Source organism: Coregonus lavaretus, assembly GCF_964263955.1.
Source record: "Coregonus lavaretus genome assembly, chromosome: 33".
NCBI lineage: Eukaryota > Metazoa > Chordata > Actinopteri > Salmoniformes > Salmonidae > Coregonus > Coregonus lavaretus.
In genome coordinates, this window is record NC_140020.1 from 24,634,981 (window position 1) to 24,657,302 (window position 22,322).

General features: G+C 41.5%; 1 protein-coding gene across 1 annotated transcript in view; it reads left to right on the forward strand.

The window, feature by feature from the left end:
- LOC311108381 (thyrotropin receptor-like) overlaps positions 1-20,627 on the forward strand; it is a gene marked incomplete at both ends in the record, with an annotated part of 32,753 nt that extends 12,126 nt beyond the window's left edge. The window contains 11 exons of the mRNA XM_084151015.1: positions 5,250-5,321; positions 8,331-8,405; positions 10,806-10,880; positions 11,279-11,353; positions 12,736-12,813; positions 13,293-13,361; positions 14,882-14,959; positions 17,091-17,279; positions 18,728-19,070; positions 19,227-19,808; positions 19,998-20,627. Coding sequence (XP_084007141.1) covers positions 5,250-5,321; positions 8,331-8,405; positions 10,806-10,880; positions 11,279-11,353; positions 12,736-12,813; positions 13,293-13,361; positions 14,882-14,959; positions 17,091-17,279; positions 18,728-19,070; positions 19,227-19,808; positions 19,998-20,627 — 2,266 coding nt within the window. The remainder of the gene's footprint in view (positions 1-5,249; positions 5,322-8,330; positions 8,406-10,805; positions 10,881-11,278; positions 11,354-12,735; positions 12,814-13,292; positions 13,362-14,881; positions 14,960-17,090; positions 17,280-18,727; positions 19,071-19,226; positions 19,809-19,997) is intronic.
- Between the last annotated feature and the right edge of the window lie 1,695 nt (positions 20,628-22,322).

The window sequence follows — 22,322 nt, forward strand, 5'->3', positions numbered from 1 at the left end:
GTTTGTAGTTGACTTATTTCAGTAATGATTAACATGGTTAAATAGTCGTAAATCTCTGCTCTATTTAGCTTTTGGTATTTTTGGCATTTTTATACATATTCTGTTTTGCTAGATAACACACATTATTTGTCTACCCATATGATGTGGATCATTGTCAGGTTATTTGATATATAAGCTTCAGTAACAAATAAACACCATGGTTGTAATAACACTTTAAACAGGTAGTTTGTAAATGTGTACAATGTGTTTGTTTTGGGTCTTATGTAAATTAGACAGTCATAGAGGATTTTCTTCTGAATAACTGGTCGGGCCATAGCACTTTCCATTCAGCTTCAGGCAACACTTACAACCTGGAATTAAAATGGATTTTTTGGGGGTTTGTATCATTTGATTTACACAACATGCTTACCACTTTGAAGATGCGAAATATTTTTTATTGTGAAACAAACAAGAAATAAGACAGAAAAACTGAAAACTTCAGCGTGCATAACTATTCACCCCCCCCACAGTCAATACTTTGTAGAGCCACCTTTTGCAGCAATTACAGCTGCAAGTCTCTTGGGATATGTCTCTATAAGCTTGGCACATCTAGCCACTGGGATTTCTGCCCATTCTTCAAGGCAAAAATGCTCCAGCTCCTTCAAGTTGGATGGGTTCTGCTGGTGTACAGCAATCTTTAAGTCATACCACAGATTCTCAATTGGATTGGGGTCTGGGCTTTGACTAGGCCATTCCAAGACATTTAAATGTTTCCCCTTAAACCACTTGAGTGTTGCTTTAGCAGTATGCTTAGGGTCATTGTCCTGCTGGAAGGTGAACCTCCGTCCCTGTCTCAAATCTCTGGAAGACTGCAACAGGTTTCCCTCAATAATTTCCCTGTATTTAGCGCCATCCATCATTCCTTCAATTCTGACCAGTTTCCCAGTCCCTGACGATGAAAAACATCCCCACAGCATGATGCTGCCACCACCATGCTTCACTCTGGGGATGGTGTTCTCGGGGTGATGAGAGGTGTTGGGTTTGTGCCAGACATAGCGTTTTCCTTGATGGCCAAAAAGCTCAATTTTAGTCTCATCTGACCAGAGTACCTTCTTCCATATGTTTGGGGAGTCTCCCACATGCTTTTGCCGAACACCAAACATGTTTGCTTATGTTTTTCTTTAAGCAATGGCTTTTTTCTGGCCACTCTTTCGTAAAGCCCAGCTCTGTGGAGTATACGGCTTAAAGTGGTCCTATGGCCAGATACTCCAATCTCCGCTGTGGAGCTTTGCAGCTCCTTCAGGGTTATCTTTAGTGTCTTTGTTGCCTCTCTGATTAATGCCCTCCTTGCCTGGTCCGTGAGTTTTGGTGGGCAGCCCTCTCTTGGCAGGTTTGTTGTGGTGCCATATTCTTTCAATTTTCTAATAATGGATTTAATGGTGCTCCGTGGGATGTTCAAAGTTTCGGATAATCTTTTATAACCCAACCCGGATCTGTACTTCTCCACAACTTTGTCCCTGACCCGTTTGGAGAGCTCCTTGGTCTTCATGGTGCCCCTTGCTTAGTGGTGTTGCAGACTCTGGGGCCTTTCAGAACAGGTGTGTATATTTTGAGATCATGTGACACTTAGATTGCACACAGGTTGTCACGACTTCCGCCGAAGTTGGTGCCTCTCCTTGTGCGGGCGGCTATCGGCGGTCGTCGTCACCGGTCTTGTAGCTGCCACCGATCTACGTTTATTTTTCTATGTTGTTTTGTCTTGATTGTACACACCTGGTTCCCATCACGTTATGATTATTTCCCTATTTAACCCTCTGCTTCCCTCATGGTTTTGTGCCTGATTGTTCTTTGTTTGGTGTTATGTACTGCTGTGAGCATTTGTATTTCCCTGCGTGGAAATTAGATGTATTGCTTTTCCGAGTAAAGTTTGTTATTTACTCAGTTCTGTGTCCTGCACCTGACTCCGTCCTACCGCTGCACACTGACACCTGACACAGGTGGACTCTATTTAACTAATTATGTGACTTCTGAAGGTAATTGGTTGCACCAGATCTTATTTAAGAGCTTCATAGCAAAGGGGGTGAATACATATGCATGCAACACTTTTCTGTTATTTATTTTTTAGAATTCTTTGAAACAAGTTATTTTTTTCATTTCACTTCACCAATTTGGACTATTTTGTGTATGTCCATTACATGAAATCCAAATAAAAATCCATTTAAATTACAGGTTATAATGCAACAAAATAGGAAAAACGCCAAGGGGGATGAATACTTTTCCAAGGCACTGTAGATATATCAATGTAATTCCACCCAACACAATGTTGAAAAACAAAATGCTTCCCACCACTAGATCACATAACTAGACGTGAGCTGGACGTGATCCCAATGCTGCCACCAATGTAGCGGAAGAAAGTGAAAGCTGCAACAGGGACTCTAACCAGGGCTCATACATCTCAGGAGGGGTTTTGTCCCACTCCTCTTTGCAGATCTTCTCCAAGTCATTAATGTTTCGAGGCTGACGTTTGGCAACTCGAACCTTCAGCTCCCTCCACAGATTTTCTATGGGATTAAGGTCTGGAGACTGGCTAGGCCACTACAGGACCTTAATGTGCTTCTTCTTGAGCCACTCCTTTGTTGCTTTGACTGTGTGTTTTGGGTCATTGTCATGCTGGAATACCCATCCACGACCCATTTTCAATGCCCTGGCTGAGGGAAGGAGGTTCTCAACCGGTATATGGCCCCGTCCATCGTCCCTTTGATGCGGTGAATTTGTCCTGTCCCCTTAGCAGAAAAACACCCCCAAAGCATAATGTTTCCACCTCCATGTTTGACGGTGGGGATGGTGTTCTTGGGGTCATAGGCAGCATTCCTCCTCCTCCAAACATGGCGAGTTGAGTTGATGCGAAAGAGCTCCATTTTGGTCTCATCTGACCACAACACTTTCACCCAGTTCTCCTCTGAATCATTCAGATGTTCATTGGCAAACTTCAGACGGCCCTGTATATGTTCTTTCTTGAGCAGGGGGACCTTGCGGGCGCTGCAGGATTTCAGTCCTTCACGGCGTAGTGTGTTACCAATTGTTTTCTTGGTGACTATGGTCCCAGCTGCCTTGAGATCATTGACAAGATCCTCCCGTGTAGTTCTGGGCTGATTCCTCACCGTTCTCATGATCATTGCAACTCCACGAGGTGAGATCTTGCATGGAACCCCAGGCCGAGGTTGACAGTTATTTTGTGTTTCTTCCATTTGCGAATAATCGCACCAACTGTTGTCACTTTCTCACCAAGCTGCTTGGTGATGGTCTTGTAGCCCATTCCAGCCTTGTGTATATCTACAATATTGTCCCTGACATCCTTGGAGAGCTCTTTGGTCTTGGCCATGGTGGAGAGTTTGGAATCTGATTGATTGATTGCTTCTGTGGACAGGTGTCTTTTATACAGATAACAAACTGAGATTAGGAGCACTCCCTTTAAGAGTGTGCTCTTAATCTCAGCTCGTTACCTGTATAAAAGACACCTGGGAGCCAGAAATCTTTCTGATTGAGAGGGGGTCAAATACTTATTTCCCTCATTAAAATGCAAATCAATTTATAACATTTTTGACATGCGTTTTTCTGGATTTTTTTGTTGTTATTCTGTCTGTCACTGTTCAAATAAACCCATCATTAAAATTATAGACTGATAATTTCTTTGTCATTGGGCAAACGTACAAAATCAGCAGGGGATCAAATACCTTTTTTCCTCACTGTACATGGCAAAGTGAGCTCTAACGGCCAATGCCATGAAAGACAAGTAGGCCTCTAGGCAGAGGCAGTAGGCCTACAATAACTTGTTACAATAGCCTAAGTATATAACATGATTGACACAACTGTAATAATCATCATGAAAATGCCTTGGAAGTGCCATAGGTGTAAGCCACATAATTCATTATGGTATCATGTAGTAAACAAAAAAGTGTTAACTAAATATATTTTATATTTGAGATTCTTCAAATAGCCAAGCTTTGCCTTGATGACAGCTTTGCACACTCTTGGCATTCTCTCAACCAGCTTCACCTGGAATGGTTTTCCAACAGTCTTGAAGGAGTTCCCACATATGCTGAGCACTTGTTGGCTGCTTTGCCTTCACTCTGCGGTCCGACTCATCCCAAACCATCTCAATTGGGTTGAGGTCGGGGGATTGTGGAGGCCAGGTCATCTAATGCAGCACTCCATCACTCTCCTTCTTGGTAAAATAGCCCTTACACAGCCTGGAGGTGTGTTGGGTCATTGTCCTGTTGAAAAATAAATGATAGTCCCACTAAGACCAAACCAGATGGGATGGCATATCGCTGCAGAATGCTGTGGTAGCCATGCTGGTTAAGTGTGCCTTGAATTCTAAATAAATCACAGACAGTGTCACCAGCAAAGCACCCCCACACCATAACACCGCCTCCACCATGCTTTACGGTGGGAAATACACATGCGGAGATCATCCGTTCACCCACAACGCGTCTCACAAAGACATGGCGGTTGGAACCAAAAATCTCCAATTTGGACTACAGACCAAAGGACAAATTTCCACCGGTGTAATGTCCATTGCTCGTGTTTCTTGGTCCAGCCAGGTCTCTTCTTCTTATTGGTGTTGGTTTCTTTGCAGCAATTCAACCATGAAGGCCTGATTCACACAGTCCCCTCTGAACAGTTGATGTTGAGCTGTGTCTGTTACTTGAACTCTGTGAAGCATTTATTTGGGCTGCAATTTCTGAAGCTGGTAACTCCAATGAACTTATCCTCTGCAGCAGAGGGAACTCTGGGTCTTCCATTCCTGTGGCGGTCCTCATGAGAGTCAGTTTCATCATAGCACTTGATGGTTTTTGCGACTGCACTTGAAGAAACTTTCAAAGTTCTTGACATTTTCCGTTTTGACTGACCTTCATGTCTTAAAGTAATGATGGACTGTTGTTTCTCTTTGCTTATTTGAGCTGTTCTTGCCATACTGGTACTGTATATAAAGAATGTGGGACTCAAAAAAGGCAGTGTAGAACACCATTGTCCAAAATGCATTGCTCCAATAAGTTTGTCCCCCAAAAATGTATTTTCCTACGAATGAAGTCGCACCAAAATGTGTGTATTTTCACACGAATTAAGCAACACAAAACGCACAAAATCTGCTGAAATACTTTTTGTACATATTTGCACTAATTGAGTGTGAGATTGTGTTGGATCTGTCAACTTTACATGGATCTGTAAACTTTATATTGATCAGTACTCCTCTATGTCTCTTCTAGATGGCTTCTGGAGACACGTCTGACATCAGTTCCAGGAGATGTCTTCTCCAACCTGGTCAACATCTCAAGGATGTGAGTGAATCACCATCTGCACAGTCTCTTTTCACCATTATTCCCTTCCTTGACCCTCTCTTTCTTTCTCTCTCTCTGATCATCATCACAAATTCTCAACTCGTTAAGCCACAAAGCTATATTTAAATTCTTAATATCCCAACTCCACATCATCCACCTGTCTCTTTTCCTCCCTCTGATCCAAAAGATTGGGATCACAGATCCAAGCCTTTCCCAAGCCTCCTCTTTCTCTCTGCTTCCCCTCTCTCTCTCTCTTTCACTCTCTCTTTCACTCTCTCTTTCACTCTCTCTTTCTCTCTCTCTCTCTCTCTCTCTCTCTCTCTCTCTCTCTCTCTCTCTCTCTCTCTCTCTCTCTCTCTCTCTCTCTCTCTCTCTCTCTCTCTCCTTCTGTCTTTCTCTCTCTTTCTCCCCCACTCTCTCTCTCTCTCTCTCTCTCTCTCTCTCTCTCTCTCTTCTCTCTCTCTCTCTCTCTCTCTCTCTCTCTCTCTCTCTCTCTCTCTCTCTCTCTCTCTCTCTCTCTCTCTCTCTCTCTCTCTCTCTCTCTGTCTTCTCCTCACCTCGTGCAGATGATCTGTTCTCTGTTTAGTATCACCGCTGTCTGCTAATCACAGTTGGAAGAGCTAATGCGTTCCTAGAATAGGAATGTCGGCATTCCCACCGCAAGGGCCTAGGCATCGGCAAGGTATTCCGGTAGAGTCGCTGTATGGATTGGTGCCTCTTTCAGGGAACGGTTTAGATGATGTGGTAAAATATACATTCAGTAGAAAAAGGTGGAAAAGGGTATCACCAAGCCAAAATGTTAAAAGCAATACAAAAATTAGAAATGTAGTTCTTTTTAGAAGACTTCTCTGACAATATACACTAGCTAGGCCTTGCTCTCAGCCTGTGAGGCCAGTGGCTGTGTCCAAGTCATGCATGAGGAAAGAAGAGAGACAGAGAAAGAGAGAGCAAAGGAGATGTTTTCCCCAGCCTCACCCAGCACACCTCTATATCGCCCAACAGAATAGCAGGTTAGCGATTTTCGTCATGAATCTTGTTCTGGAGGCAGCTCTGCAGAGTGGTCACTAGCTGTAATAAAATCTGATTTTAAACCTAACCTTAACCCTAACCTTAACCACACTGCTAACCCTAGTGCCTAACCCTAACCTTAAATTAAGATCAAAAAGTAAAAAAAAATATATATATATATATATATTACATTTTTACAATATAGCCAATTTTGACTTTGCAGCTGCCCAGTTCTGCCTCCATGACAAGACTCATGACAATAAACTTCAACCTGCAACAGAATACTGGAATAGATACCCTTTTTAACCTGTAATCTACACAGTCTAGACTGGAAATAAGTTTTTGACCCCCTTAATTTACAGCATGTAAATAGTATTTATTAGCAATCAGGAGCAATTCTAGTCTAGTGCGCTGCACTTTAAATACTAACCCCGCTTTCTCACAATGAAGAGACGCATTCCATTTCTGATATAGATTCAGATTCTAAGTCTCAGTTTGTTTTATATGCCATTAGACTACACACTAACTACACAGTAGTTACTCAGTAATAACAAATGAAAGCAGTGGTACTGATGACTGGGTAATGGATATGTGTGGTTCATACATACCTGTTAAATTACCCATGGATTTAGAGGCTTTGGGAGAAGTGGGTGGTTAAGTCTATAGGACTGAGGCTAAAGCTTGGTTTTGGATTGAAGATGATCATTAGTCTAGTAGCTTTACTACTCACAGTGGTTCAGGTACACTCCCCTCCGTATTTATTTGGACAGTGCAGCAAGCATTTTTACATTTGGCTCTATACTCCTACAAATTAGAATTTGAGATCAAATGTTTAATATGAGGCAACAGTACAGAATGACACCTTTTATTTGAGGGTATTTTCATACATATATTTTTTAGCTTCCCTACCCCCTCCCCCCCATTTGAAGATTTGTGGACAAAAGAATTTGGACAAATTCACTTATAGTGTATTAAAGTAGTCCAAAGTTTAGTATTTGGTCCCATATTCTTAGCACGCAATGACAACATCAAGCTTGTGACTCTACAAACTTGTTAGATGCATTTTCAGTTTGTTTTGGTTGTGTTTCAGATTGTTTTGCCCAATAGGAACTGAATGGTGAATAATGTATTGTGTCATTTTGGAGTCACTTTTATTGTTAATAAAAATAGAAGATGTTTCTGAACACTTCTAGAGTAATGTGGATGCTACCATGATTATGGATACAAATGCTAGCCTCTCCTGTTATTGGTAATGTTGAGATGTTAGCATTTATTTTGGCGGTATGATCTTTGTTCCGCTGTAACTTTCTCACTCATCATTATTCACAATTCATTCATGATTATCCATACTCATGGTAACATCCACATGAATGTAGAAGTGTTCAGAAACCTTATTTTCTTATTTACAATAAAAGTTGGGCACAACGTAATCCGAGGCAGAAACCCCAAAAAAACTGCCCAATGCATCCAACAAGTTTGTAGAGTCAGAAGCTTGATGTAGTCATTGCATGCTAAGAATGTGGGACCAAATACTATCCTTTTTACTACCTTAATACACTATAAGTGAATTTGTCCAAATACTTATGAAGAAAATATCTTTAAATGGGGGGACAAGATGCATAAAGTGCTTTCATTTCTAAACCGTAAAACCGATATGTATGAAAATACCCTCAAATAAAAGGTGACATTCTGTACTGTACCCTCATATGAAACATTTGATCTCAAATCCAAAATGCCGGAGTATACAAAGTTGAGCTTCACTGTCCAAATAAATATGGAAGGGAGTATATATGAAAGTAAATCCTATGTTGTATATTAACCGGTATGATTGCACAATACTTTTAATTATATTTGATCAAATGTTACATAGTAAAACCATATGTGTAAAGAATGTGCAGGAAAGAGTGCAAAATGGATCTTTAATTTTATTAGAAAGACACCGTATGTCTTTCTGTATATTGAGAATCACTATATCAAAGTATGATGGTTTCTTTCTTTCAGATACATATCAGTGGACGTGACACTGGCAGGACTTGAGAGGCATTCCTTCTACAATCTAAAGAAAATCACCCACATGTGAGTAGAGGATATGTACACTCCCCTCCAGATGGATTTGGACAGTGAAGATCAAAATACTAATTTGGCTCTATACTCCAGCATTTTAGATTTGAGCTAGAATGTTTCATATGAGGTGACAGTACAGAATGTCACCTTTAATTTGAGGGTATCTTCATACATATCTGTTTTAACGTTTAGAAATGAAAGCACTTTATAGATCTAGTCCCCATATTTGAAGAAGTCATGAAAATACCCTCAAATAAAAGGTGACATTCTGTACTGTCGCCTCATATGAAACGTTTGATCTCAAATCCAAAATGCTGGAGCTTCACAAAATGTTTTGCTTCACTGTCCAAATACATATGGAGGGGAGTGTTTTTTCTAATAGTGACTCTTATGAAACATACATTATGGTGAAGAAGTTAGATGACGTTGCCTTGTTATTTTCAGGATCGGAAATAGTTTTCACCGCTTCTATGCCACAAACCATTGCGAGCATCAGCATTTGCATACATGATCAAGAGAAATTCTATAACTGTTACCCAACAGCGTTTCCATAACAGTTACGGTTGACAACAACATTTCATAAGGTCTGAAGAGCGTCACTTTGCCGTCCCGTGTTACTCTAGAGTAGCACTTTAGCACAGTGGCTTTTGACGTAATGACGTTGGAGAAAATAATTGATATATTGAGTATCTGTCTCCTGTCCATCATCGCTAGGCCTGGGTCTAAACAGACAGACGTAACAACATGTAACTGGAGATGTTAGGGGAGAGGGAAAGCCAACAGTCAATATGTGGTTTTCCTATCCATGCCTGAGCTGCTGTAGAAGCTGGCATGCTTGAGAGCATGTTGGTTAGTCTTGGTTGTCTCTATCTCCTTAACTGCATCTGATGTATGTTCTCTCTAAGGTCTGACCACTAAGTTACATGGGATGAAACTAATCAAGCTGCTTCATCAGCATAATACACAATTGGCCCAGCGTCGTCCAGGGTAGGGGAGGGAATGGCCGGCAGGGATGTAGCTCAGTTGGTAGAGCATGGCGTTTGCAACGCCAGGGTTGTGCGTTCGATTCCCACGGGGGGGTATGAAAAAAAAAAATAATGTATGCACTAACTGTAAGTCGCTCTGGATAAGAGCGTCTGCTAAATTACTAAAATGTAAATAATACAGAACGCTAACTTTTCCGTTATCTCATATTCCATTGACTGTCCCTCAGCAAAGTCCCCACTGTGACAGGCTCTATATTTGGCCAATCCCTGTCCTGGCTCACGCTCTGTGATAGGCTCAAAGTGTAGAGACCAAGATGGTTTCTCCCACCCTTTCTAGTGGCTCTCCAGGGCCTGTTCAGACCTGATTGGTCCAGTGGTTGTGCCACACCACATAATAATGGCATCGCTCTTTGGTTTCCTCCAGGGGTCAGAAACAAATTCATGTTGGGCTTCCTGTCAGCTGCTCGTGGCCAGCGGGCAGGCAGCAGCTGTTAGGGCTGAGGGACCAAGAGGAGGTGGAGGGTGGCGAGAGCTGTTCAGGGAACCAAGAAGCTGTGGGCTGGGAGGGAGGGAGGGAGTGGAGTGTGGGATGGGGGTAGAAGGGTGGAGGGTAGCGGTTCACTGCACACAGACACACCAGCTTGGGGGCTGAGAGGGAGGGAGGAAGGTGGTGGAGGATGAGGTGGGGTGGAGGTTGGAAGGTAGAGGAGTGGGTAGCACTTCACTGCACACAAACACACACACACAGTGGCTCAGACTTCCAGTGGTCAGAACATGTTGGCCAGGGTGCTGATTGCGGTTACCCAGGTGTGCGAAGGAGGGCTAGGATCACACGTTCCCCAGCATTCATCCACACCACATGGGTTAGACAAGCATGGGCTTCACTACGGCCGGGGCGCACCAGAGTCAACACACTAATGAAACGTTAATTGAACCTTGACTTCCGGAGTTAGATGTATGTGGAGACTTTGGAGATTTTCCTCCTGGTCTTTCCGATAGACAGACATGCACCTTACCCTCTTCTGTCAGCACTCAGTGTGTGTGTGTCCGTGTGTGTGCATGTGTGTGTGTGCATGTAAGTAAGCATTTCACTGTTAGTCTACACCTGTTGCTTACGAAGCATGTGACGAATAAGATTTCATTTGATGTGTGTGTGTGTGTCAGTGAACCTGAAGCACATACTTGACCTTTAAAGAACATGAAAGGAAGCTGTAAAGGTCTAGTGGGGATGAATACAACCCTTGTATCGACTGAATATATACGACAGAACATGTCCTGTATGTTCAGTGACACAGGAACGCCAAATTACTAAGCAAAGCAAAGGATGTATGAGCACTTAATCCTAGGATACACAGAAGAACATGTCAAACTGGAAAACATCATGTTGACTGTAATTCTTGAGGTGTATTTGTGTTTTCCATTTCAGAGAGATCCGGAACGCGAAGAGTCTGTCATACATCGACCCAGAAGCATTTAAGAACCTTCCAAACCTGAAATACCTGTGAGCTCTTTTAGAAATCATATGTGTATTATAAACATCAAGGGACAGTCTTATTTCAAAATCAAAACCATCTTTGCTTTGAAAACGCTATTTTGAGTCCAAACTGACAACGTTACTTTAACACAAGATACAATAGATGAGACTTGCCTTCAAATATTTGGCTTTGGCAATAATTGAGCAATTATATCCAATCTATTCAATTTAAAAGGTTCCTACTGTATATGCCAGTACTGGCACTGTCATGTTACAATTTTATACTCTGTGGTAGCTTGATTGGTGAGGGAGTCAGCTTGGTCACTGCCAGCTATCTTTCCATCTCTCTCTTGGTTTTGATTGGGATAGTCTGCTTGGTCATCGCCTGCCAGCTATCTAACCATCTCTCTCTTGGTTCCTTCTAGGGGTATTTTCAATACTGGCCTCACCATCTTTCCTAATCTCACCAACATCCACTCAGATGATATGAACTTCATACTGTAAGAAAACTACAATACTAATACATAATACCTTTGTTAGTACTATACTCTTACAAGTAGGAACTGTCTCACAAGTATTACAACCCTGTAATATATATATATACCTTACTAATTTTCCCATATTACATGTGAAAAATAATGGCATTTTTACCAGTAAATCGATTGAGGTTTGAATCTCTTTTATGAGAGAGACATACACACAAACACTCCCCTACATATTTATTTGGACAGTGAAGCTAAAACCTATACAAAATAGCATTTGAGGTGACAGTACAGAATGTCACCTTTTATTTGAGGTTTTTTTCATACATATCGGTTTTACCGTTTAGAAAATGAAAGCACTTTTATGTATCTAGTCCCCCCATTTGAAGGACAAATACACTTATAGTGTATAACATTTGTCAAAAGTTTGTGACTCTACAAACTTGTTGGATGCATTTGCCGTTTGTTTTGGTTGAGTTTCGGATTATTTTGTGCCCAATAGAAATTAATGTTAAATAATGTATTGTGTCATTTTGGAGTCACCTTTATTGTAAATAAGAATAGAGTATGTTTCTGAACACATATATTTAATGAATTAATTGTGAATAATGATGAGGTAATAAGTTAGAGGCATAAATATCATACCCCCCATAAAAACTTTCTCACTCATCATTATTCACGATTCATTCATGATTATCCGTAATCATGGTAGCATCCACATTAATGTAGGAGTGTTCAGAAACATATTCTATTCTTATTTACAATAAAAGTGACTCCAAAATGACACAATACATTATTTACCATTCATTTCTATTGGGCACAACATCATCCGAAACACATGCATCCAACAAGTTTGTAGAGTCACAAGCTTGACGTAGTCATTGCGTGCTAGGAATATGGGACCAAATACTAAACTTTTGACTAAATGTAATAAACTAAAAGTGGATTTGTCCAAATACTCATGACACTTTCAAATGGGGGGACTAGATACATAAAGTGCTTTCATTTCAAAACGGTAAAACAGATAAGTATAAAAATACCCTCAAATAAAAGGTGACATTCTGTACTGTCACGTCATATAAAACATTTGATCTCAAAACCAAAAAGCTGGAATTCTGGGGTATAGAGCCAAATTAAGGAATGTAGCTTTACTGTCCAAACAAATACATAGGGGAGTTTAGAAGCATCATCCTGTCCTATCTAAAGATCTGTCTTATATATAGTAAGGATTTTCCAACCCATTATGCCTTGCCTGTAGTCTAGTGCCAGTGGTTACAATAGTGCTAGAAGATGTACTTAGCTATTTTCCACTCTGTGGCGTTCCATTCCTTTTTCCTACTCTCTGACAAGGTTTTCTATATTTGCAACACCACCTAATTTCCTGTTGTATCTCCTCACAGTGAAATAGCTGATCATCCTTACATCTCTGAGGTCCCAGCCAATTCATTCCGTGGTATTACCAACCAAGTGCTGACAGTGTGAGTACACAGCCATAGCTCTACAGTTTCACTGGTGCCTTCACTGTCGACTATAGGCCATTACATTACCCTTGCTTGCAGTCTCAGAGTGTGCCGAGAAACCACCGTTACATTAGATGCCAAAGCCATGGTCATATTGGTCACAATGGCAAACAGATTCAGGACACAACTAGCCCAATACATTGAAGTTGTTCGGTTTTGGTGGGGAGAAAATTACACAGTGAAATATGTTACAGAAAATGTTGTAGAGATTTTGGTCACTAAATTGCATACACAGGCAAATCCTCAGCACAAAAATATACATTTCATTCACCAGCTGGAATTGGCATTACTGATTAATAGGACCTGTACAACCAGACAGATTCAAAGTTAGTCAGTGGGTTGGTGCATAAAATAACACAGTGATGGCGTCAGTAAATATTACTGTTATGAATGTTTTCTAATGTTTATATTATTTATTTTATTGTATTATCTTACAGGATGTTGTACAGTAATGGCTTCACCGACATCCAACATCATGCTTTTAACGGGACCAAACTGGATGCTGTGTAAGTTATTTTGCTTATATCATTAACACAAAAGAATAGAATGGTATAGAATAGAATAGAGAATAATAGAATATAAAATTATAGAACAGAAAATTAAATACTGTATTAGTAGCCGCTCTGCTTGACCCTGCCAACCCAAAGCCATGCAAGACAAAGCGCTAAAGCAGCAGATATTCTTGTTATGTTGTATTGTTGATGACCTCTTGCTGTTTGAAACAATGACTGTATAAATAGATTGGAACAGTGCTTTGGACTGCCTTAGAGGGAGAGTCTTTTCATAGAGAAGTACTGGAGGTACGGTACTCTATGTTGTTACAGTTATGATATCTTTCACTCTGGCTTAACAATCAGTCATTTCAGACCCCTTCATTTCACCTAAATTAAATTACTTAGTATTTTGACTGGATTAAACCATTTTTGACATCTGGCATGTATATTTCCTTTCTCAAATTTACACTATTACACTACACAAGCAGTAGGATCACGGTTACATCTGAACTGGTCCTCTCAGACGTGCTTAGAGAGAGGTTAACCCCAGCCTTGATTAGGAAGCCTTAGTTCTCGTGATTTTTAAGAAGACGATTTCAGGAAGTCAGCATCAAAGCGCCAAAGGAAATGTATTTCCCCATAAGGGACAAAAAAATCGTTATTCTAGGGTTGTCTTATTTTTATCTAGATTTCATCTTACTGTACTGAGACTAACCTGGATGAATAGTTTCAAATTGAAATGTAAAAAAAACAATCATTGTGTCACTACACTGTCCCTACACACCCCTCCCCCAATATTGTATAAAGACATGTAAACATTACTTATTTTTGTTACAAAAACTGTTGGCCCTTTAACTCCAACCTTCACCCCCCGCCTCCCTCCTTTTTGTCACCTCTCTCTAGCTTTCCCGTCAGGATATGAAACATTAATATAGCTCTGACCCTCTCATCCCCTGCACCCCTGCACCCCTCCATTTAACCATTCACCCCCAGTAAAACCCTAGCTGGTCCTTATGGAGTTGTAATTAGACCAATGGGCAGTCACTTTAGTCAGTCTTACCACACTGCTGTTTGGGTTGGCACGCACAGAGCGCGCTTAGAGCAAAAACTGATCCGGGAGTGTGTGTATCGGTCTGTGTGTGAGTGTGTATGTGTGCTTTCTCCGAGCAAGAGCTGATCCAAGAGCTGTAACACCAAGACAAATACTCTCGCACACACGTTTATTATGAAAATTAGATTTAGGGATTCTACAGTATGCATTTTAAAGGCGCAGCGTGTTTCTGAAGTACCTTCTCCGATGGTGGGACGGCTAATTTAAAACAACACTCAGGATAAGACCTGAGCCGTCTGAAGTCAGTGTTACTCCAGAAAACGGTGAACATAAACTGTAAAACGTGGTGTGATGAGGATAGTGAAAATATTGTAGCATGTCTCAGAGCTATCAGGATGATTATGGTGATTGAAGTGTGTCGGTTACATTCTTGTTCGTGTGTTTGCGTGTGTGTGTGCATGTGTGTGTGTTTTCTCTCCAGGTACCTCCATAGGAACAAGCGTCTGACCAAGATGGATGAAAGGATGTTTGCTGGCACTGTTAGTGGGCCAATGCTTCTGTGAGTATTTGTTCATCCTTTATTTAACCAGGAAAGTCACATAGAGATTAACAACTCTTTTTTCAAGTGAGCCCTGGACAAAATAGTATCTCTCACTGCACTGCCCAACATTTTCAGTTAATATCTGATGTTAAAGTCGCTCAAACTACTTTGAACGAATGGTACAAATGTATCCAATGTTCCACGTTCCGGTCTTAAATGTCAGGTATTTGTCTTATTAAACAGAGAGATACAGCATGTTCCAATAATGTGATATTAAGTGTGTTTTGCAATGATATGTGGTTTATGATTTGGGTTTGGAACTTTTACAGAAAAAGTTTATAATAGAGTCTAAAATTATCAGATGATTAAGTATCTAAAATTTTAAATAATTACTAGAAAACAATTTTTTTTACAAAGCCAGATTGGTTCAAATCATAACTTCCGTAATTCATTCATGGCTAAGTTTCTTTCTTTTTGTACCTCTCTATTTTCCCATAAAAGTGGAGAATGAGTGAGAAACATGTCTGGGAGAAACAGTTCAGAAATCATCACAGAGTGAAAATAGCTTAACGACAGCTGGGATTTTGACTGGGAAATCAGACGCAGATTGTGTGTGAGTGTTAGAGAAACTTTTGACTTTTCCTTCCCCTCTCTGTTTTGAGAGTCATAGTGGAATTAAATATCCCCTTCCCTTTCTGGGGAGTTTGATGCAGAAACCTTACCTCTGTTATCTGTTTTCTGGAGTAGTACTCCTAAAGCTGTAACCTCTTTAATACGTTTTTAATAAGTCAATCTGTTCCCCAGCCCTCTCAGGACTAAGCCTTGTTCAATACTTCGGAAATGCGGCCTTCCTTCCTACCTTCCTTGAAGTAATCACTGACCTGAATTGGTTGGATTGGTGAAAGTAATACGGTTTTGAACTTGCTTATACCCCATTCAATCACGTATCTCTATGCTTACCTCAAGGAAAAAAAGGAAGGAAGGATGTATATTTCTAAAGTATTGGAACAAGGTCCATGTCCTAGTCCTGGCTGAGCGGTGAGGTCATCCACATGAGGTCATGGCCTAAACATCTCCCAATGACAAAATCAGACCGCCGGCATGTCTTCGCCACACACTATTATTATCCAGTGTTGCTCAATGTTCCCCCAGAGAGAGAGAGAGAACCAATGGGACAGAAAAATACTCAGCTGCCTCTCAGAAAGAAAGAAAGTGTGATTTAATTTTATGCATTGTTTGGCTTGTGTTTCTGTATATTATTATTATCTTATTAAATCATTTAGCAGATCATTTCACTGATACACTAGATGAGGAAACATCTTGTTAATGTTTTGTCCCCCACTTGGCCCCTCGAAGGGGGAGTGTAGGTTACAGTATGTACTGATAATACAATCACACAGGATGCTGAAGGAGAAATGGAACACGTCTCAAATGGCACCCTAGTCCCTGTATAGAGCACTACTTTTGACCAGGGCTCTGGTCAAAAGTAGGGCACTATATAGGGAAAAGGGTGCAATTTGGGATGCAACCAAGGACTGGATGTGTGCTTGTACTGAGTTGTGACTTTACTTCCAAGTGAGGTTCAGTCTTTGGCATGGCAACGTGGACAATAAAAAACAGAATGTTTAATTAGATAAAGACGATGGAAGAGCGGTGGATACTCTTTTGCAGGAACCAGATGTAGCCGTTGTATTTTGCATTCCGTTTCAGAAAGGTTGCAAAAGTCTAACAATTGGGTAATAAATAGGCATTTGACAAAAAGGTTTATCCCAGATTTGGAGAATGCGCAAAATGGGTAGCCATGCATATCTTAAAAACTAGAGGTGGGGAGGTGTTGCTGTCATAAACAGTACAAACCCAAATCATCACTAGGCTTCATCTGTTGCTTTAATGATAGTAATGTCTATGGCCCATGCCATGGCCTATGATTCCAAATACCATTACAGCACTTCTACACACACGCACACACATTCCCTTAGGTGACATAATTTGTGACCCCCAGCTGTATGAACTCTGTATGACCTTTGTATGAACACGTTTTAACCTCCAGCTGTCTCCTGTATTCACTGTTCTGAACTCTGTAAGAACCCTCTATGAGCCCTGTATGACCTCCAGCTGTCACATGTATTCCCTGTGTTTCCTTTTCCAGTGACGTGTCCCTGACGGGGGTGTCATCCCTCCCCACAGCAGGCCTGGAATCTCTCAGGGAGCTGATGGCCCGCAGTGCCTGGAACCTGAAGAAGCTCCCGCCAATCAAAACCTTCAAACACCTGATTACCGCAGACCTCACCTACCCCTCCCACTGCTGCGGCTTCAAGAACCTCAAGAAGAAGAGAGGGTGAGATTATGTTTTAATGTTGTTTGTTTTTTATGTCAATCATTGTGAAGCCAAAGATACATTTCCATATTGCGTGGACAATAACGTTTTTCTGGAGAGGTAAAAAGCCTGTATCTTGTTGAGTTGTTGTTGAGCTGTTGTTTTACACGTTTATTTTGATTATATATTATATATATATTATTAATTTAAAATAACAATACAATACACTGACAATACACATTTCCGCTCCCACAGTGGGTGCTCTGTTTAGTGGGTGCTCTGGTCAGTGGTTGCTCTGGTCAGTGGTTGCGCTCGCCCCCACCCGCCCCGAGACGGCGGTAAGGCAAGGCCCCGCCCCCGGGCCCAAAGGGATTTTCCAAGGGCGGGAAAAAGCAAGCGCATCCATAACTACCAGGACCAGCACACACACACCACTCACAGCATGAAACCAAACCACAAAACATAAACAGTGATTAGAGGACCTCAAACATTTATACTGTACATTTGTGCATATAATTATTCCAACACTCATCAATTCCACCCTTCAGACAGCCACAGATCAAGCCATCTTTCCCAATAAATCATAATTCTACCATTTCCTCTCGCAATACATCCCTCCATTCTACCATGGTGTCTCACTAGGGATTTAAACCTCCCCATCTGCAACAAGAGCATAATGATTTTTCCCATTGACTGACTGTGGTCCTTCACACATTTATTTGTTTGTCTAGACTTTTATTTTGTAAATAAATGCTTCTTGGCTCCTTAAAACGGAGTTACAACTATAAACCTGTGAACACTTTCATTGATGGTTTTGTAAATGAAAAGCAAATTACAGAGTGCATTACTAACCCTGGTAGTGTACTGTAGTGTGTATTGCTCTGTATTGTGTAGTTACAGTATGATTAATGGCTGTTGAATAGCACAGTTGTAATTCTCCAGTGTGGATGTTGGCTGAGATTAAGTCAACTCTATGACGCGTTTACCTATAACGTTTTATTAGGTGGCTTTAATTACTGTCAGTCCACACTGTTATTGTAGGAAGACCAACGTCTAAACAAGACTAATGACCCTCTCAAAACATGAATCCGTTTTTCTTCTTTAACTGGGTATGTAAATAATATGATAGCTGAACTCAGGAGTGTATAAAGAGGTATTTGGAAGTAAAGGATTCAAGCTGAATTATTTTGTATTTATTTGTTTGCACTCAACTTGAACTTTCAGTCATTCAGTTAAATTTTTTTCACCTTGCAATGTTCATTACAGACTATTCTTAGTCGTAAAAACAACCTATCAATCACATTGTCTTCATAAAGCCCTTTTTACATCAAAAGTGTCACAGGTCACAAAAAGCTTTTCAGTAACCCGGCCTAGACCTGAAAGCACAAACAGAAGCAGAAAGTGAAACTCAAAGAAAAACTCATAGATGTACAGTACAGTTCTACAATGAGGCTCTTTTGACATTGCAGATACCTGGAGTACATAATCTGCAACCTGACAGCTTTCTACGACCAGCATCAAAAGAGATCAGTAGATCCCCTCAGAGTCCCATCCCTTCAAGTAGGCCCAGCCTCTGATGCTGCAGCAGACCAGCACCAGAAGAGATCCGTGGGTCCCCTCACAGTTCCATCCCTCCAAGGGGACCCCATGGGGGATGCAGCCGACCAGCAGCCCATCGAGGGGGGCTTCAGAGATGAGGTGTTCAGAGACACCCAGGGAGACCCCCGGAGAGACTTCCACAGCAGCCTCCACTACCATGCTTACTTTGGGGGCCAGCCGGACGATGACGTGGGCTTCGGGGAGACACTGAAGGTAAGAGAGACTGGTCAGCAACCAGAGGGTCGCCAGTTCGAATTCCAGCGCTGACTGGGGGGAAAAAGAAATAATCAAGGAAAGGAAAAGGATACATTTCTGTGTCTCTGTGATAATCGATGAGATAAGTATATTTTATCTGATCTTATCTTACAGAACCCCCAGGAGGACACCAGCCAGGACTTTGACAGTCGCTACGACTACGTGGTATGTGAGGAAGGCGAGGAGGTGACCTGTGCCCCTGCGCCGGACGAGTTCAACCCGTGCGAGGACATCATGGGCTTCAGCTTCCTGCGGGTGTCTGTGTGGTTTGTCTCTCTACTGGCTGTAGTAGGCAACATGGTGGCACTTCTAGTCCTCCTCACCTCTCACTACAAGCTCTCCGTCTCCCGCTTCCTCATGTGTCACCTGGCCTTCGCTGACCTCTGCATGGGGATATATCTCCTCCTCATCGCCTCTGTGGACCTTCACACCCGGGCAGAGTACTACAACCACGCCATCGACTGGCAGACGGGGCCAGGCTGCGGGTTAGCAGGGTTCTTCACCGTGTTTGCCAGCGAGCTGTCGGTGTATACGCTGACGGTGATCACGCTAGAAAGGTGGCATGCGATAACGTTTGCCATGAGGCTGGACAGGAAGTTGCGTCTGCCCCATGCTGCTGCTGTGATGCTGGCTGGATGGTTGTTCTGTCTCCTCCTAGCGGTGCTCCCCCTAGTGGGGGTTAGTAGTTACCAGAAGGTCAGTATTTATCTATTTATTTATATTAATTGATTGATTCAGTGATTGGTTGTGTTACGAAACCAATTAGCCAGTCTATGGCAAGCCTAGGACCCCCTAGACCTGCAAGAGTAGCCATAGTAGTGGGCTGGCTAATCGGTTTCGTAACGATTGATTGATTGATTATTTATTTTATCTTTATTTAACTAGGTCAGTATCTGCCTGCCCATGGACACCCAGTCCACTGTGGCCCAGGTGTACATTGTCTCAGTCCTGATACTCAACATCCTGGCATTTCTGGTCATCTGTGCCTGTTACATCAAGATCTACTGCGCTGTCCACAACCCGCACTACCCGTCCGGCTCCAAAGACACCAACATCGCCAAACGCATGGCCGTCCTTATCTTCACGGACTTCTTGTGTATGGCACCCATCTCCTTCTACGCCATGTCGGCGGTTCTGGACCGGCCTCTCATCACTGTATCCAACTCTAAGATCCTGCTGGTGCTCTTCTACCCTCTCAACTCCTGTGCCAACCCCTTCCTGTACGCCATCTTCACCAAGGCCTTCAGGGGGGACGTCTTTATCCTGCTCAGTAAGGTGGGGCTGTGCCAGCGCCGGGCGCAGCTCTTCAGAGGGCAGACGGTCAGTTCGAAGGGTAGCAGTGGGGTATGTCACCAGGGCCGGAGAGGTAAGAAGAGAGACAAAAATGAGAAGGGAACAGGCGGACCAGAGGAGGTACCCATCCACCTGCAGGAGCGTTCTGGGTCTGGTCAAACCTACCTCCAACCCACTTTCCAGCAACCCAGTCTGGAGGAGAGCCGTAGCCTGGACAAGTGAACCCAAACCTAGCCTGGGGAGATCAGAGAGTACCGTGATGGTGCCAGTGGTGGTTTGGTTGGAGAGAGGAGAGGAGAGGAGCCACAGTGAAATCAAAACTGGAAGTGGATTGAACTGTTGGGATATTTTACAGCAAGCCAGTATTTTCTCTGAACCTTTTCGCACGTTTCACTGTTTTCACAATTTCTGCTGTGATTTGTTTTTGGTTGCAATTAATATACTGACTGTCGCGGAATATTAAGTGTCAGTGAAATATGAGATATTCTGGTTGATTGCAGCAAAACCTCCGTTAGGAAATTCTAATTTTTTGCAGTTCGCTCGTTGTTAATTCTAAAGATTCAGTGGGTGTTGAAACTGTTGCTAAATGTCATCTGTACTGTATCTGAAAGCAAAGTTGATTTACACTTTTGTTTAAACTGTAGATGAACTGGAGCTGGTTCCAAAAAAATTCATAATTGTTTTATCACATTTAGCAAATAAATCTACCCTGTTTTCTTGTGAACTTTAAATCCATGATTATTCATTCATACCAGACAAAAAAGGGACATTTTTTACACTAACTGGAACTCTCAAACATCTTCACTACGAAGTGCTAAATGAAGAGACTGAGAACTGTGAGAGAGGTCTGCAATATGATATTTGAATTCTCGAACGTCAGACCTATGAAATTAAAAGATTCCTTAGAGACTCCTGGATATTGTCATGGTACTGTATTCCAGATCAGCCTGCAGGTCCAGGGTGATTATAAACTAGACCTAACTTCATACAGGGAAATACTGCATTCCTTAATGTTCCACAGTGTATACTGTATAGAAATGAGAAGAGTAATCCATGTACAAAGACATCAAATTCAAAAGATTGTTGTGATACTGCATCTTTTTAGTGTGCCTTTAAATTTTTTTATTAACAAACCAGCTAAATAAAGGAAGTGAGAAAACGTGTTAATCGTCACATGGCATCAATCTATAGAAGGAGCCATAATGCGAAAACCAGACATTAGTGTTTTGAGTGTTTTTACCGAACTGTTCTCTTTGAAAAGTATCTACAGCGCAAGTGATTTGGTTTTGCCCCAAATGTATAATACATTCCAGAGATACATTAAACATTTGTCTTATTTTTCTTCTTCTCGCTGTCCTATTTCCTGTTTTTTCCTAATGTTAGAAATCATTGCTACTGAACTGATTCAAATAAACACAAAGAATTTCCAGAAATACATCCCAAAACCCAAAACCAATATATATTTACATTCTCAAGAGGATATAAGTGACTTTTCAGACAATCAGAGAAGATACAACCAGACCTGGTTTCAAATACTATTTTAAATATTTCAATTACTTTCACATACATTCCGATGTATGTATTCAAATATATTTTATTTGAAAAGACAAGCAGTATAATATTTTAATATATTTGGAAATACACTTGGAAAGTATTTGAAAATACTCAACTACACTTATTCAAATACACATTCCTTGCATTTAACTCTGGTATTTTAAAATAGTCTCAAATACAATTTGGTAGACTATGGTTTTTACATGTTTTGGGCTGTGTATTTGGAAATACAGGCATTTGAACCCAGGTCTGTGCCTTGCTAGAAAAAGCTAGTAAAAACACAAACATACAGAAAAACACAGAATATTTTACATATAAAAAAGCAAGATAGCTGTTGCTATAGTGAGATATTGGAGCTATTAT